The sequence below is a fragment of the Branchiostoma belcheri genome, unplaced genomic scaffold, assembly GCF_001625305.1.
Source record: "Branchiostoma belcheri isolate BF01 breed outbred unplaced genomic scaffold, Haploidv18h27 scaffold78, whole genome shotgun sequence".
Classification (NCBI taxonomy): Eukaryota; Metazoa; Chordata; class Leptocardii; order Amphioxiformes; family Branchiostomatidae; genus Branchiostoma; species Branchiostoma belcheri.
Genome location: NW_017804442.1, coordinates 973,153 through 988,927, shown reverse-complemented (window position 1 = coordinate 988,927; position 15,775 = coordinate 973,153). Strand labels below are relative to the sequence as shown.

Genomic DNA, 15,775 nt, shown 5'->3' with positions numbered 1-15,775 from the left:
TTTTTACCCTTCGACCCCTCCCCCCTCATCGCCACCCCCCCCCCCGCTAAATATCATACAGTCCCTTAGGCCACACCAAGTAGTTTTATGGATGGCGTCCGCGCGCGCATTGATTTTGGCCAGTTCCCAGAAAAATAAAGTCCGTTACCTGTAACTATGACCAAAGAGTCATGGCACTGCCACTAATCGCTAGCCTCTACCAGGCTTCGGGAGGCGGCTGGGAAGAGTGGGAGCCGGCCAAATAGAGAGATAACATGACAGGGGAGATAGTCCGCGGTGAGAGAACAGCTTGCCGCTACCGATTTTTAAAAATTATTACCTCAAACCCCTTAGAAGATAATGTTGTTACAATCAATCATTTTAAGGGTTTCCAACAAATGAAGGCATTTACGGATAGCAATGAAAGACCAAGAAAAGTATCAATTTACGTAAATCGGCTTTGAAATGGTAGCTTGACTTCTGTTTTAAAAAAATGACCGAAAAAATAATGTATGAAGAAAGGCCCGGTCACATTTCTCAACCCGGGGCCTGGCCGGGCAGTCGTTTGGAACGAAAATTATGACATAAGAGAGCAAAACACAAAAAAAGTTTTAGAAAATTAACCATGAGCACTCTTAATGCAAATTGTCTATTATTCGTTCACGCAAACAACCCGGCCGGGCCCCGGCTTGGAAATGTGACCGTGCCCTAACATGGCAAAGTAATACTGAATGGAACAGTCCAGGTTACGTCATGTAACTAAGGTTACCGTCCGATCGATCAAAATGGCGGACAGGTAGGCGGAAACTTCACCCCACCGTTACAGACCCGACCAAAGACCGTGAAAATTTGCTGTACTTCTGCCGAGACACAAGACGCGAAACTTTCGTGGGAAATAAAAAGGTCAAGCAAGATGTTCTTGCAGGCCAAGTGGGAACTTGCAGCGGTAAATTCTTTGTTTTTACTTGTATTGTGTGTGTTGTGTTCCAATACAGTCTTTTATCAGTGGCCAACTAACATAAAGCTTTAGTTGATTGGTGGGAACTGTGTAATATAACAGGTACTGGATTATTTATATGATAATTATATGGACATTTTAATTGATTTTTGAGACGCGAACCTTCGTGAGAAAGGTTCAAGTCAAGCAAGATGTCCCATTGGGCACGTGAAAAGGTTAACTATTTTACTTACATTGTGTAGTAGTATTTCAACTTGTTTATCTTGCATTGGTGGTCAGTTGTGGCCAAGTAACGTAAAGAAGGTTCAGTTAGGATATTGTAATATAGCAGGTACCGTGGCAGATATGGAATGAACGTCTTGGCTGGTTCCCTATCTGAATATGAGTAATATAATAATATAACAACGGTTTTGGGTGTACGTGGCCCAGCGTCTGTAAACGTTGAACGTCTGTTGCTGATGTTTGATCAACTGTTTGCCTGGTAACCATATCGCACCTGGTGATTTGCAACAGGTTTATAACTGTTTCGAACAGTTTTATAGTTTTATAACTGTCGCCCTGTTTGAAGAACAAACATTGGGGAGGACGTCTGAATACCTGAATTGCTGTTTAACCCTATTCAGACCGGGCATTTTGGGCATGCTCAGACCGGGGGGGGCGCTTTTGAGGCCCGCCCCCTGTAACTCAACAACCACTTATCGTAGGGCCACCAAATTTTCAGAGAATGATGTAGTAATAAAATTAATGACAACAAGTGTTATGTACAGTTATGACGGTTCGGCTAAGCCGTTCGGGCTTTATCCGAGATTAAAGTTTGCGCGCACCTCAAAAGCCCCCCCCCCCCCCCGTCTGAATAGGGTTAATTGATAATGAATACAGGTGTTGAGCAGCCACTTCCAAAAGCCCATCGCATATCTAAACGATGTGAAATTCCGTTGTTTCCTCTCCTTTGTGGCTGGCAAAAGTTTGCACAATCATGCCTACGTTAATATCAAGCAAACTGGAGGTGTTTGTTATCATTGCGTTTAGGGAATATACTTAAAATAATACCAGTGACCCCATATCCATAGTATAAAAGTATAAAATGATATCAAACAAACTTGATACTTGTAGAAGGGTGAATTGTGATATTTCTTTTTTCTACCTCCGGGTTGTTTTCTTGCTGCATTATGATGATGAATGCTGCTTTCTACAGGACCTCTGTCTTGCAGCTGGTGATGGAGATGAAGAGAAGGTGACGGAGCTGATCCGACAGGGAGCGGATGTTAACTATGACAGCGCGGTGAGTAGGGAGGAACCACTTTGTTGAATCACAGACAAGTCACGGAGGTCGATTAATATAGCCGATGTCTGTCGTGGGCCCAGATATACATGGCTCCTTTTTCTTTTCTATCGTTAGACTTGACTTACTTGACTTACGCGAAGTCCCTGGCCTTGGGTCAAAATGGCAGCCCCAAAGTTCCTGCACTGCTGTCTTCCATGGCCTGGCTCAAGCTAGAATGTTCGTTAGAAGTAATCAGGTTCACAGAGTCTGACGTTTCAGAACACCCTTCAATGGTGTCAGCTGAACTAACATACTATAGTCGCTCCACATGATACGCAGTTCTAAGTTCTCCCAAGTTAAAAAAAAATAACATGCTGAACAGGACAAAGTGTGTTGTCACTCCCCCACCTGACACACAGTTTCCTCTAGGTGAGGATATCTGTTACTGAACAGGAGAACTTGGTGTGTGAAGACAAAAAGGCTATTGAACATTGAACGCCACACATATTTAGTGTTTGTCACTATATGGCTTTCTCATTATGGATTATATAGTATAAATAAGGTGAAGTAATATGATGTGAAGTGATAACAATTAAATTTGAAAAGTGTTCATGGGGAAAAATAAATGGGCTTCTAGTTCTCTTGAAATGTATACGTAATACCATCTCTGTTCTTGTAATTGCTGTTACAGTATGGACACACGTCACTTCACCGTGCAGCTGAACGAGGACATGTTGGTGTTGCTGAACTCCTCCTGAAGGCTGGAGCACAGGTGGACAGTAGGGCTGAGGTAAGGGTTGATGATTACTACAGGTGACGAACATTTTTAGTGTTTAACGCGTCTCGTATATTTGTTATGTTTATTATGACAATAGGGACCGACTATTTTTAAACATGTAATGTCATCCCTGTTCCTGCCCATAGTTTGAAAACACGTCACTTCACAACGCAGCTGACGAAGGACATGTTGGTGTTGCTGAACTCCTCCTGAAGGCTGGAGCACAGGTGGACAGTAGGGATGTGGTAAGGGTTGATGATTACTACAGGTGATGGACATGTTTGAGTGTTTAATATCAGGCATATATAGTAGTGTTTAATAGGATGATGGGGACATGCTTCTCTTCCGCTGTAATGCCATCTCTGTTCCTGCTATTACAGTTTGAAGCCACGCCACTCCACAAGGCAGCTTCAGGAGGACATGTTGGTGTTGCTGAACTCCTCCTGAAGGCTGGAGCACAGGTGGACAGTAGGAACAAGGTAAGGGTTTATGCTTACTACATATGATGGACAAATTTGAGTGTTTGACGCCTAACATACTTAGTGTTGAATGGAACAATGGGTACAGGCTTCTAATTTTATCATGTAATGTCCCCACTGCCACAGGACAAAAACACGCCACTTCACCGTGCAGCATCAGAAGGACATGTTGGTGTTACTGAACTCCTCCTGAAGGCTGGAGCACAGGTGGACAGTAGGTGTCCGGTAAGGGTTGATGCTTACTACAGGTGATGGACATATTTGATTGTTTGACTAAGCTATCACGCATATTTAATGTTTATTATGATTTTTTGGCTTTTCTTACCATATAATGTCATCTCTGTTCCTGCCAAATAGTATGAAAACACGTCACTTCACAAGGCAGCTTCAGGAGGACATGTTGGTGTTGCTGAACTCCTCCTGAAGGCTGGAGCACAGGTGGACAGTAGGGATCGGGTAAGGGTTGATGCTTACTACAGGTGATGGACATATTTGATTGTTTGACTAAGCTATCACGCATATTTAATGTTTATTATGATTTTTGGGCTTTTCTTACCATATAATGTCATCTCTGTTCCTACTGTCACAGGATGAAAACACGTCACTTCACAAGGCAGCTTGGGTACGACATGTTGGTGTTGTTGAACTCCTCCTGAAGGCTGGAGCACAGGTGGACAGTAGGGATAAGGTAAGGTTTGATGCTTTCTACAGGTGATGGGCATGTTTGAATGTTGAGAATATGGTGTATAACGCTGTTGACTATGGCAATGTCAATGTACATGTAGACAGGCTTCTCTTACCGTGTAATGTCATCTCTGTTCCTGCCCAATAGTATGAAAAAACAGCACTTCACTATGCAGCTTCAGGAGGACATGTTGGTGTTGCTGAACTCCTCCTGAAGGCTGGAGCACAGGTGGACAGTAGGGGTGAGGTAAGGGTTGATGCTTTCTACAGGTGATGGACATATTTGATTGTTTGACTAAGCTATCATGCATATTTAATGTTTATTATGATTTTTTGGCTTTTCTTACCATGTAATGTCATCTCTGTTCCTGCCCAATAGTATGAAAACACGTCACTTCACAAGGCAGCTTCAGGAGGACATGTTGGTGTTGCTGAACTCCTCCTGAAGGCTGGAGCACAGGTGGACAGTAGGAATGAGGTAAGGTTTGATGCTTTCTACAGGTGATGGGCATGTTTGAATGTTGAGAATATGGTGTATAACGCTGTTGACTATGGCAATGTCAATGTACATGTAGACGGGCTTCTCTTACCGTGTAATGTCATCTCTGTTCCTGCCCAATAGTATGAAAACACAGCACTTCACTATGCAGCATCAGGAGGACATGTTGGTGTTGCTGAACTCCTCCTGAAGGCTGGAGCACAGGTGGACAGTAGGAATGAGGTAAGGGTTGCTGCCTACTACAGGTGATGGACATGTTTGTGTGGCTCAATAGGATAATGGGCAAGCTTCTTTACTATATAAGAATAAAATCAGACATCATGTTTACTACCCTTGACTTGTGATCGACTGCCCTGGATCCGCCGATGATTGAGATGTTTACTTAATGTTTACTACCGGCATGATCCCAGGATCCGACGTGTAATGCTATATTACGCATTATTATTATACAGTATTGATTTTTTTTTCCATTCTAACCTTAGTCCAATATATGACATAAGATAATCATTTAGTACTTGTAATATTCACATTTATCTACAGATCGAGAAAACAAGATTTCTGAACAAAAATTTTACAAACGTATACTGATATGTCTTGAAAAATGTCGCAGTCTCAAAGGGACAATAAAAGGTCTAACGCTTATTTTTCAATAAATGGGATTTAGGTACGAAGAAGACTTAGGTGCATATATGCATGTAGAGGACAGAAGCCGGTGTGTTAAGCCAATGGGCGGCTATACATTCTACTAATACAATGGTATTTACATACGAACAGCAAATTCTCTTTTCCTCGGCAGTCATTTCTGTATTCCATTTCCTGAAATTATCTAAATCTGTTTTAAAATGACATTGAATGAGTTGGTTTAATGGCTGCTGTTTTCTGTGTAGGACGGCGAGACTCCTGAGGACATAGCGGCAAGGACAGACACTACAGACTGGTACTTTAAAGACCGCGTCCTGGAGGGAAGGAAGAAGATTCTCGAGCTTTTTGCAGCAGTGAAAGCCGGCCGGTAGGTGAACTCTAGTTCTGCACTAACATATCAACAAGTATTCGGAGATCTCATACCTCCATGAAATATATGAGTTTTTGTAAATGTATTTTATTGGTCTCATTGACTATGGAAATAAGGTCGTAATTAGCATAATCTAGTTTAATTTATGGTTTCCTAAATTCAAATGAAAATATTTTTCTTGTCAAATTCCTCTCCTTTGTCATACTTCATTTCAACATGTCCTCATTAATTATGCAAATGACCTCTACATTAACATACTATTATTAACTCATTAAAACTGTATAAGGTAATTCTACAGACACATTCCTTTTTATGCAAGATGTATGATGGAATGTCACGTTCTCTCCCAGCCCTTTCACCTACAAGCTCAAAGTGGGTCCAGAAGGAGGTAAACTACAAACCGCGTATTGCACCGTCTCTGTACCACGTGGTGCCGTTACCATGGCAACAGAAATCACCTGTCAGGTCATCAACCCCAATGACGTCACCCTCCCCCTGAAGGACGGAGAGATGTTAGTGAGTGACATCATAGAGCTGGGTCCACACGGGACAACCTTCCGCAAACCTGTCACTGTGCAGATGCAGTACAACTGTGCATCGCCAAGTGGCGCTACGGAAACTGTCGTGTGGGTCTCTGAGGACAGGTCACAATGGAAGGAACTTGAAACCAGTAAAAAAGTAAGTGGACAAACATGAAATTCCTCACGAAAACAAAACTTAATACTTACATATTTTCATAGGAAATTGTGTTTTCCAAATAGATAATGAAAGGACCCACCCTATCCCATTTCAGGGGGAAGACAGAGTCGCAGTATCAGTGGACCACTTCTCCATCTTTGCCGTCATCAGTCAACCTAAACAGGACAAGTTTACTGTGCATACAGAAGGGTTTAAGCTGACGTCATCAACGCAGCCTGCGGTACAAATCAGCTTCCCGGAACAGACTGTGAACACACCAACACAAGTCACAGTACAGGTCAGGGCTGATTTCAGCTTTACCAAGTTAGAAGGATCTGTTAAGTCGACAGTGTTTCTTACTAACTTCGAAAAGATGGTTATGTTTTCGATTATGCCCCGGTATTCATTAGCCGTGGTCTGGGTCTGCTTGTATGCCAACAGCAAAATTAACTCTAGCAGCTGTGGGTGGATCTTCATCGTCAACTATACGATTGATAAATGCTGTGATACTTCTTCTTCAATCGGAAAAGAACACACTAACAATACTCATACATTACTTACTATATGAAATGTTGGATTTCAAAACAATTGAAAACAACCTATTTTTTTTTTAAATTCTGGTGGTCACTGTCAAAGGCCTGATAAATTATGCATATCATGATCATGATTAGTCTGTTATTTTCTGCTTCTAAATTCATTTATATTATTTTGTACAGTGATGTGATAGTCTTTATCTGGTACTTCTACTGACATTATAATTTATAAAACACGATTTTTCATTTCAACTGTAGGTACAAGAAGTTCCCAAAAGAGCAGTTGAGGACACCAAAGCAAAGGATGAGTCTTTCGGCAACCTTGTTGGCACCAGCCCGATTGTCAATGTCACCACTGAGTCAAAATCCGACGTCCGCATCCACAAACCGGTCACAGTGCGAGTCCCACATCCACAACACTACATGGACATCCAACATGAGAGGCCCACCAAACTGAGGGTGATGTCATGTGAGGAGGGGACAGAAGACTGGAAGGATGTAACAGAGAACACTAACCCGCAAGAGTCTTTCGAATTTGTGGAGTTTAAAGTCAGCCATTTTGCCAGGTATTTTTTATCGTCTTTTCTACATCAGAAACTAAGCAGATTGTGAGAAATACATAACAAAATCTAGTATTGTCGCACATTGTATACCGAGTATGTTTCTTATGCGGTATTGGTTGAATATACAATGGCGACTCAAAGTAGGTTGAGTTACATCACTTGGATTGTAAGTACTTTTTCCGTAATCGGTCAAAAATAAACATCTATAAGAATTCATTTGTAACTTAAGTAAAGAGATAACTGTATATTTCCAGGTGGATTGTAATCGTTGTCACAGACATCACCGGTGACACAGAGCTAGAACCGATCCCCCTAAACCTTTGCCGATGGCTTCAACTCCGTCCCGTACAGTTCATCATGCTACAGAGCGGGGACGACGCAAACCGGTTTGTCGTAGAGTGCGCTAAAGCCGAAGATGCAGAAGAGAAGCACTCAGCACTACTCCAAAAGGGGTACAAGGGCCCGCTGCCTACCAACTCAGCAATTGATCTATTCGAAGGACAGGTAGTAGAAATGGCCCTGCTAGGAAACGTGTCGATCCCAGCATTTGGAAGCAGCACGAATCAGCAAATCACATTCCACAGTCAGAGAGGCAGCCGCCTTCAGATGCATATCATGGCTTTGAAGGCGAAAGACCAACAGAGTCTAGATGGTCGAGGATTCGCTGAATTCTTTGCCTTGCCACGCGTCAAAGTCCAAAAAGAGGAAGTGGACAAACAAGAAGGAGGCCTGGAAGATCTTGTGCAGAAGGGACGAGAAGTAGTCAAACATCCACCCGGCAATAAGCTCCATGAGCGAACATCGCTGTGCCAGCTCCCAATCCATGTGCCTTTTGAGACTCAGGTAGAACAGCATTTATGTAAACGTATTATTAGCATTGGCCATAAAAAGAGCACTAAATACTTTATGAAATAACTTTAAAAGCAATTTGAAGCAAAAAACAATTATGCTTTATTGTAACTAGTGTCATGCGTGATAACTTCACCTGTACACCTCTGTAATCACTGTTCTTTATGACTCTGCAATGTCTTTTTTTTTTCAAAACTTAATTGACCAAGCCACAAAATATTTACAAAATATACACATATACACAACATACAATGCACTGAACAGAATTATAGATGTCTAAAGGACATCTCAGTTACAAGAAAAAAAAATAGGTTGTGTTGAATGCTATCCTTATCTTTAGATTCCAGCCAGGATTTGTAAATGACAAATTTAGCTACAGTGATCGCCAGAATGATATTTGTATCTAAGACTTCCAAATTTTGATCCATTCCGAAAAAAATTGACAAATTGTTTAGCTTAGAGTCCATTCCGCGTCACCGAGTGGGTTTTTTCTTCATGTTTCTAATACGTTTGAATTATTTAGAAGAAAAGAATACCCCAGTAACAAAAGTTCTAAATTTTTCAAAAATTTGAAAATGAAAATTTGAATATATTTGAATTCATTTATATATTTCTGAAACATTTTGAATGTGACTGTACAAAGATCTCTTTCTTTAGAATAAATTTGAACTACCCATGTGTTTCTTTCACAATTCGAAATATTTAGAACTATTTCAAACAAATAACCATATAGACTGGTTTATTTGCAGAAACACATACTTCATACATACATAGTACAGTAGGTTAAAAGCTTTTTGCAGCCAAAGGCTGAATTGAGAAGCTTTTACAAGTTTTTAAGAACCACATGACTAATACATAATGTATATACATAAAAGGTGCCTGAGAGGCATTAAACACCACTTATGCGCTAGAATAATGCACATTTATGCTAAAATTACATCATACAACTTCTGTTGGCAAATTACTTAGGTACAACTGACAATAATAAAAAAGTACAATTACAACATGTGCAACAACATAAAATGAAATCTACTGTATGGCAAGGTTATTCAGTATGTTCAGCATTGTGGGGACAGGACTGCATAAATATCTTTTTGTCCCAATGGGTGGTTTGTAGCGCCGTGTTTGCCTTAGCTGCATGTTGTGTGAGTGGTTACTAACTGGGGGTAGCCAGGGGGCGTGCCTAGACCTAGTGGCTGAAAGGGCAAAGGCCCGGCACAGGGTCAGTCTCCGTTCAGACAGACGTTGGAGGTCAAGAGTTAACAGGGCCTCGGAATACGAGTGATAGCTTCTACCCAGTATGATTCTGCAGGCCCTTTTCTGGATTCTTTCTATGCTGTCAGATTGTTTTCTTGTGATCCCCGCATTCCAACAGGGCGTGGCATATTCAACTATTGGTCGAATATACCCACAATACACTGTGACAAGGTCAGAGCTTGGGAGGCCAGCTCGACGCAGCCTACTTAATAAGTATAACCTTCTACTGCCCTTGGACACCATGGCGTCAACTTGATCAGACCACCGTAGGTCAGAGCGTATGTGCAAACCAAGTAACTTTGCTTGTGTAACTATGCTAAGTGGCTGACCTCCGAGAGTCAGTGGGTGCATTACTGGGGGGGTTCTCATGAAGCAGAATACATTGCTTTACATTTTTTGGGGTTAAGTAACATGGAGTTCGTTTCGGCCCAGGTGTCCAATGAGTCAAGGTCAGTCTGAAGTTTAGTTGGGGTTGACACAGTCCTAACTTCTCCCAGGTTCATGTCATCGACATACTTCCAGTGTGGATTGTTAGTAACTGGTAGATGTGGGTAATTGCCCCCATAAAAGTAGGTGCTAATCCTACTCTTCTGTCTTCCTCTGTATATTTTTAGATTTCACTGCTGGACACTGGTGGCTCTTTTGTTGTAAGGCATCAATGCCTGACACCCAGGCAGTCTGCCCTGTACTTCACAGGGATGTGTGAATTACTTCCTTCCCATCCCACTGACCTATTTACAAAATGTTAGAAATAATTCGAAATAATGGTAAAAAATGGTAGAGTGCTGTTAGAAATATTTAGAAACTATTGGAAATGTCATAATCCACATCAGGAATATTTCAAACGTTTTAGAAAACCAGGGAATTATTTAGAATATTGACAAGATGTTCAAAATATTTCCAAATTATGAAATTTCTTAGACAAACAATTACAAAGAATTCAAAACATTTCTAAATAATGACAATAACAACCCACTCGGTGACGCGGAATTGACTCTAATTCTAGTGCCATGATAAATGGTCAATCTATTTTCAACATTTTGCCAGTAGCTCCCCAACCTTTTGCAATTAACAAACATATGGATGTAGGTTTCCTTAACATTACATAGTGTGCACATTGGACTATATACTTCACCTGCTTGATTCCTAATTTGCCATTTGTTCAGTTTCACTTTACATGGAAGAAATTGCTTGAAATTGAATTCTTTCAATTTGTTTTCTTTAATATTTAATACTAAATTTTTCCATAACAATTTCTTATCCAAATTTGTAACATCAAGTGTTTCACTCCAGTCATCAATACATTTACTTTGTCTTGTTTCTTTTGCTTTTATCTTATTGCATAATATCTTGGATGTCAATTTCTCTAAAGGAACAAAAGTAGTATTAAAAATTCCAAGTTGCTTTGTTCCCAAACACTGTTGTTTCTCATATTTACTCATCACACTCAAAGACATTTTCCAATGTTTTGGGATAGCCATACAAAGATTATTATGTTCTGCCAGAAAGTTCCTGGTGTCATTCAACTTTACTAACAAATTCTGTGCCGTAATAAACTTGCCTTGTAGGAAGACATCTTGAATTTTTACGATACCTGATTTAATCCAGTTTTTATAGTATAATGTTCTATTGTCAAGTGTAACGTATTGGTTACCCCATATTATTTCATTCATTATTTCACTGATAGTTTGTGGTTCCTGTTTCACACCTCCACCTGCTGAGTGCCAAGCTAGTATAACATTCTTGTAAAAAGTTGGCATACTAGTAGTAGGAAGTTCTGGACAATCATTTTCTCAAACAAAAGTTCATCCTAAACAACATGTCATCTTTACCACACTCATTTAAATAAACCCTAGCAATAAGTTTCCATTGGGCATTTGGCCCCTGACAAAGTCTTTTTACCCAACTGGCTAGAAAGCCCTGTATCTGAGATCTCAGGTCCACCATTTGTATACCTCCTTCACAGTATTCTCCTATCATACACTTTCTACTAATTTTATCCTTCTTTCCATTCCACAAGAAAGACCAGCATTCTTTTTCAACAGTCCTTATTACCCATTCAGGTGTTTCAATGTTCATAAAATCATAAGTAAGTATTGATAACGCCAACGTCTTTTGCAATGTCTTTTGCAAGAGATGGAATAACATTTATTCTTTATACAGATACCAAGGGAAGCTGAAGGTAGCAAAAGTTTGAAAGGTAATACGATTCAACAGATTATTACTTATAAAGTACGCTTTGCATATATTATTTGTAGTACTGTACTATAGTTTTCCAAGTTGGTCTTATAATACAATGATTTACAATAAATTTTAATTCATGAGTACTTGCATAATATATGCAAAACGTATTTAACGTCTTATACATGTTGTAAGAAAATATCTAATGGTATATTAAAGGCCGTAGTAAAATGTTGAGAAAGAATTGGGACGGTGTATGTCCAAATTAGCCTTGTTCAACCTTCTCTTGCAGACGTCGAGAAGTTTTTCTATTTCACCAAGGAAGAAGTGAGCACAGACTGGAAGGATTTGGCCATTACGCTTGGACTCAACTGGGCTACCTACAGTAACATCGCCGGCAGAAACCCCGACGACAAGTCCCGCTGTATGGACATGCTGCAGGAATGGAAGAAGAAGAAGGGAGACGCCGCTACCATAGAGGTCCTGATGGAGGCTCTGTCGAAGGCAGAGCTGCAGAGCGTCGTGGATGGGTTGAAGAGGGAATTCCCAGATATCGGTAGGTTCTTATAATCAAAGAGTTGTATCGTCATTGCTTGTTGCATCTCAGGCGAGAAATATATTCTCCACCAAACTGCATTGTGAGCTGATGAAATAGTAGAAATCGACCACAAAACGAATTTAGCATTGTCCTCTATAGCCGACCAACTCCCCTGGCCCGCTAACTTCTTTTAGGCCGATTTCTAGTATTTATTCAGCCTGCGATGGAGTCTGATGGAGACTACAAGAAATAAACTTAAAATTCAAACGGATCAGTAGAAACAATTTCTTTTCTCTGTGTGTCACACTTTGTACTACCCAATTTGCCTTGGGAAGTTCAGTTTTACTTCCATTGCCCCTATTGGGAAATGGGCAGGGCTAAGGGAGGAGTCGATTTAAACTGATCATAACAGTAACTACTGTGCTGTAAAAAGTTACTTAGTAACAACTTACATTTGCTGCATGTCTGTTACAGTTATGCCAAATACGTGTACTGACTGCCACTTGGGTTTTTCTGCAATTTTGTAACATTGTTGGCGTTTTTAATACTTATGTTAAGTTTGCACTATGTTTTTCTTTTGCAGTAGCGAAGAAACCATGAGCCACGGTGACACGTGAAGGTACAGTGAGTGAAACCTACAAGATCTGAAAACAGCATGTGTAGAATTATATGATATGCTAAAATGATATCATAACTATGATGATGATGATAATAACTAACATAAATCAGTAAAGGGCCATTTTAGTTACAACATATTACTTAGTAAAGGAATAGAAAAGAGAAAAATGCAATATTATAATCAAAATCTTGTATATATAGTAAATGATATCATTGATTTAAAATGATGATAAGTGCTTATTGCAAACACATAGTGTCATGAAATATATAGCAATTTAATATGAGACTTACTTTTACTAAGCATACAACTTCAACGTTGCTGGGGAATGAGATTATGTGGTGTTTGAAATAAGTTTTAAAAGATAACCATGAATGTTAAAAAAAGATGTATGTCTAGGACAGATTAATCCAGTGCGTCAGATATTTTTATATTTTACTCTCATTTTGGTAATAATCTAACTAAGGGCAATTTGGGCACTTTGTACTTCAGTTTGGTGTGAAATTGGAAATTTAGACATATACAGCAGTCAACTATATCTAGCCTTAGAAAATTATTAATTTAAAGAATTTCAATGAAACTCTATTAATGTCAATGATATTTGAGTTGGCAATGGTTTATGTATATGTATAACGTAATTTGAAATTAGTTATAGCTACAATTGAGTTTTGGAATTTTCGTTCTTAACTATAAGCAGGATAAGACATTACAAAATCTAATCCAGCTGCAACAGCTTTGAGTGGAGGGTGTGTTGGAATGACAGCCTGTTTTCGTTCTTTTTTTCTTGTTTTAAAGCTAGATACTAATATTTTAGGAAATGTATTAAATATTTGCATGAATCACAGCTTGTCTGTAATGTACAACCACACATTGGCACCCAAGCACATATACATTGCTGCAACCACACCTGTCCTTGGTGCTGAACTTGGTGCCAGAGAGATGTTCTACGTTCATACAAAATAGTTATGTAGTACTTTTTTCTTCCCAAATAAAGCTTATTCCACAATGCATACTAACACTGGATAAGTACATAAAGCAATGGCTTTTCAAACAAATAGCTTCAACAAAAATATCCTGCAAAGTCGGCAGGCCAACATTGCTCTACAGTACATTCTTTGGCAGGCCAACATAGACATACAGTACATCGCAAGTGTGTATGCCTGCATCATGTACATCTTACGATGAAGTGTGAGAAAGCAATGAGTCAGTTGTTGAGGAAAACAGAAAGCAAAGTTGGCAGTCGGTTGTTGAGTAAAACTGCTAAAGAGACAGCAAAGTTGGCAGGTCAACACGGACCTACAGTGCGTCGCAATTGTTTATGCCTGTATCATGTACGTAACATGTCACATGATTAAGAGTGAGAAAGCAATAAGTGTGTTTAGGAAAGCAGCTTTGGAGGGCCAACATGGATCTACAGTTCATCATGAGTGCCTGTATCATGTAGATTACATCTCACATGGTGAAGACTGAGAGAGCAATGAGTGAGTTGTTGAGAAAATCAGCTAAAGAGACAACAAAACATGGACCTACAGTACATCACGGACGTTTACGCCTGTATCATGTACGTTACATCTTACCTGGTGAAGAGTGAGAAAGCAATGAATGAGTTGTTGAGGAAAACAGCTAAAGAGGCAGCAAAGTTGGCAGGCCAACATGGACCTACAGTACGTCACGTACGCTTTTGCTTATATTATGTACAAAATGTACTTTACATATTACATAGTGAAGAGTGAGACAACAGTGAGTGTGTTGTTCTGGATAACAGCTTAAGTCGGCAGGCCAACATGAACCTACAGTACATCACGGACGTTTATGCCTGTATCATGTACGTAACGTGTTACATGAAGAGTGAGAAGGCAATAAATGTGTTTAGGAAAGCAGCTTTGGCAGGCCAACATGGATCTACAGTACATCATGAATGCCTGTATCATGTAGATTACATCTCACATGGTGAAGACTGAGAGAGCAATGAGTGAGTCGTTGCGAAAATCAGCTAAAGAGACAACAAAACATGGACCTACAGTACATCACGGACGTTTATGCCTGTATCATGTACATAACATCTTACATGATGAAGAGTAAGAAAGCAATAAGTTAGCTGTTGAGGAAAGCAGCTAAAGAGGCAGCAAATTGAGACTTTAAGTGATTGAGCTGTATAGTGATTGTACAACTGTGTGGCCTAAGGGCTACAGGGCTAAGGGCCATACACCCACGTGTGGGGGAAATTCGAATATCTTAACTTGGCTTTTATTGTTGTTGATTTTTTTTACTATTACTATTATTTCACAGAGCAGCCAGAAGGCTGCAGCACGATGCCGTGTTACTACTGGACGACATGCGCAGTTTACCGCACAGACGACAGCGGCTGTGCCATCTGCTATCCTCCATGTGCCGGTAGGCGGCGCTTTTCGATAGTCTCTACCACGGTCCCTTGGATCCATGAAAAATGTTTAAATTTCCTGAATAATTTCAAGTTATGCAACCAATAGTTATAAATGTGTAACTTGTAAGCAATCGTTTTTAATCAAGCTTCTTTTCAGATAAAGTTGAACTTGGAAAGTTAAAAATTAAGTATAAAAAGTTATGACAGATATTTTCATAAGATTATTGTTGTAAAATAACAAGATTGTGCCCGCTGAGTTAAAAGCTTGTTTCGTTTCTTACAGATGGTTCTATGCCAGGCATCATTATCGGCTGAAGTTCCGTTGTCTGCTTGTCTGAATCAGAGCCCAATCGTTGGCACCTGATGCAGCAGCGCTCTGCGTTCAATAAATGATTCATTATTTGAGTCCATGAGATACAGTGTGCCTCGTGTGATGTTTGTACATGTACGAAAACTGTAAGAAAGAAGTAACATAACGGAAACTTCATGTTGTATAATGCTAATGGGGTAATGGTAAATGCAAT

The 15,775-nt window shown here is 39.9% G+C and overlaps 1 protein-coding gene across 1 annotated transcript; it reads left to right on the top strand.

Annotated features, from left to right (window-relative positions):
* The first annotated feature begins 892 nt into the window (after nt 1-892).
* LOC109485707 (p53-induced death domain-containing protein 1-like) lies at nt 893-12,852 on the top strand. Its single transcript, XM_019789373.1, has 9 exons — nt 893-925; nt 2,133-2,219; nt 5,529-5,650; nt 6,004-6,331; nt 6,447-6,629; nt 7,123-7,430; nt 7,682-8,286; nt 12,007-12,270; nt 12,836-12,852. Exons 1-9 carry the CDS (start codon nt 893-895, stop codon nt 12,850-12,852), a joined length of 1,947 nt encoding a protein of 648 aa, XP_019644932.1.
* The last annotated feature ends 2,923 nt before the right edge of the window (nt 12,853-15,775 follow it).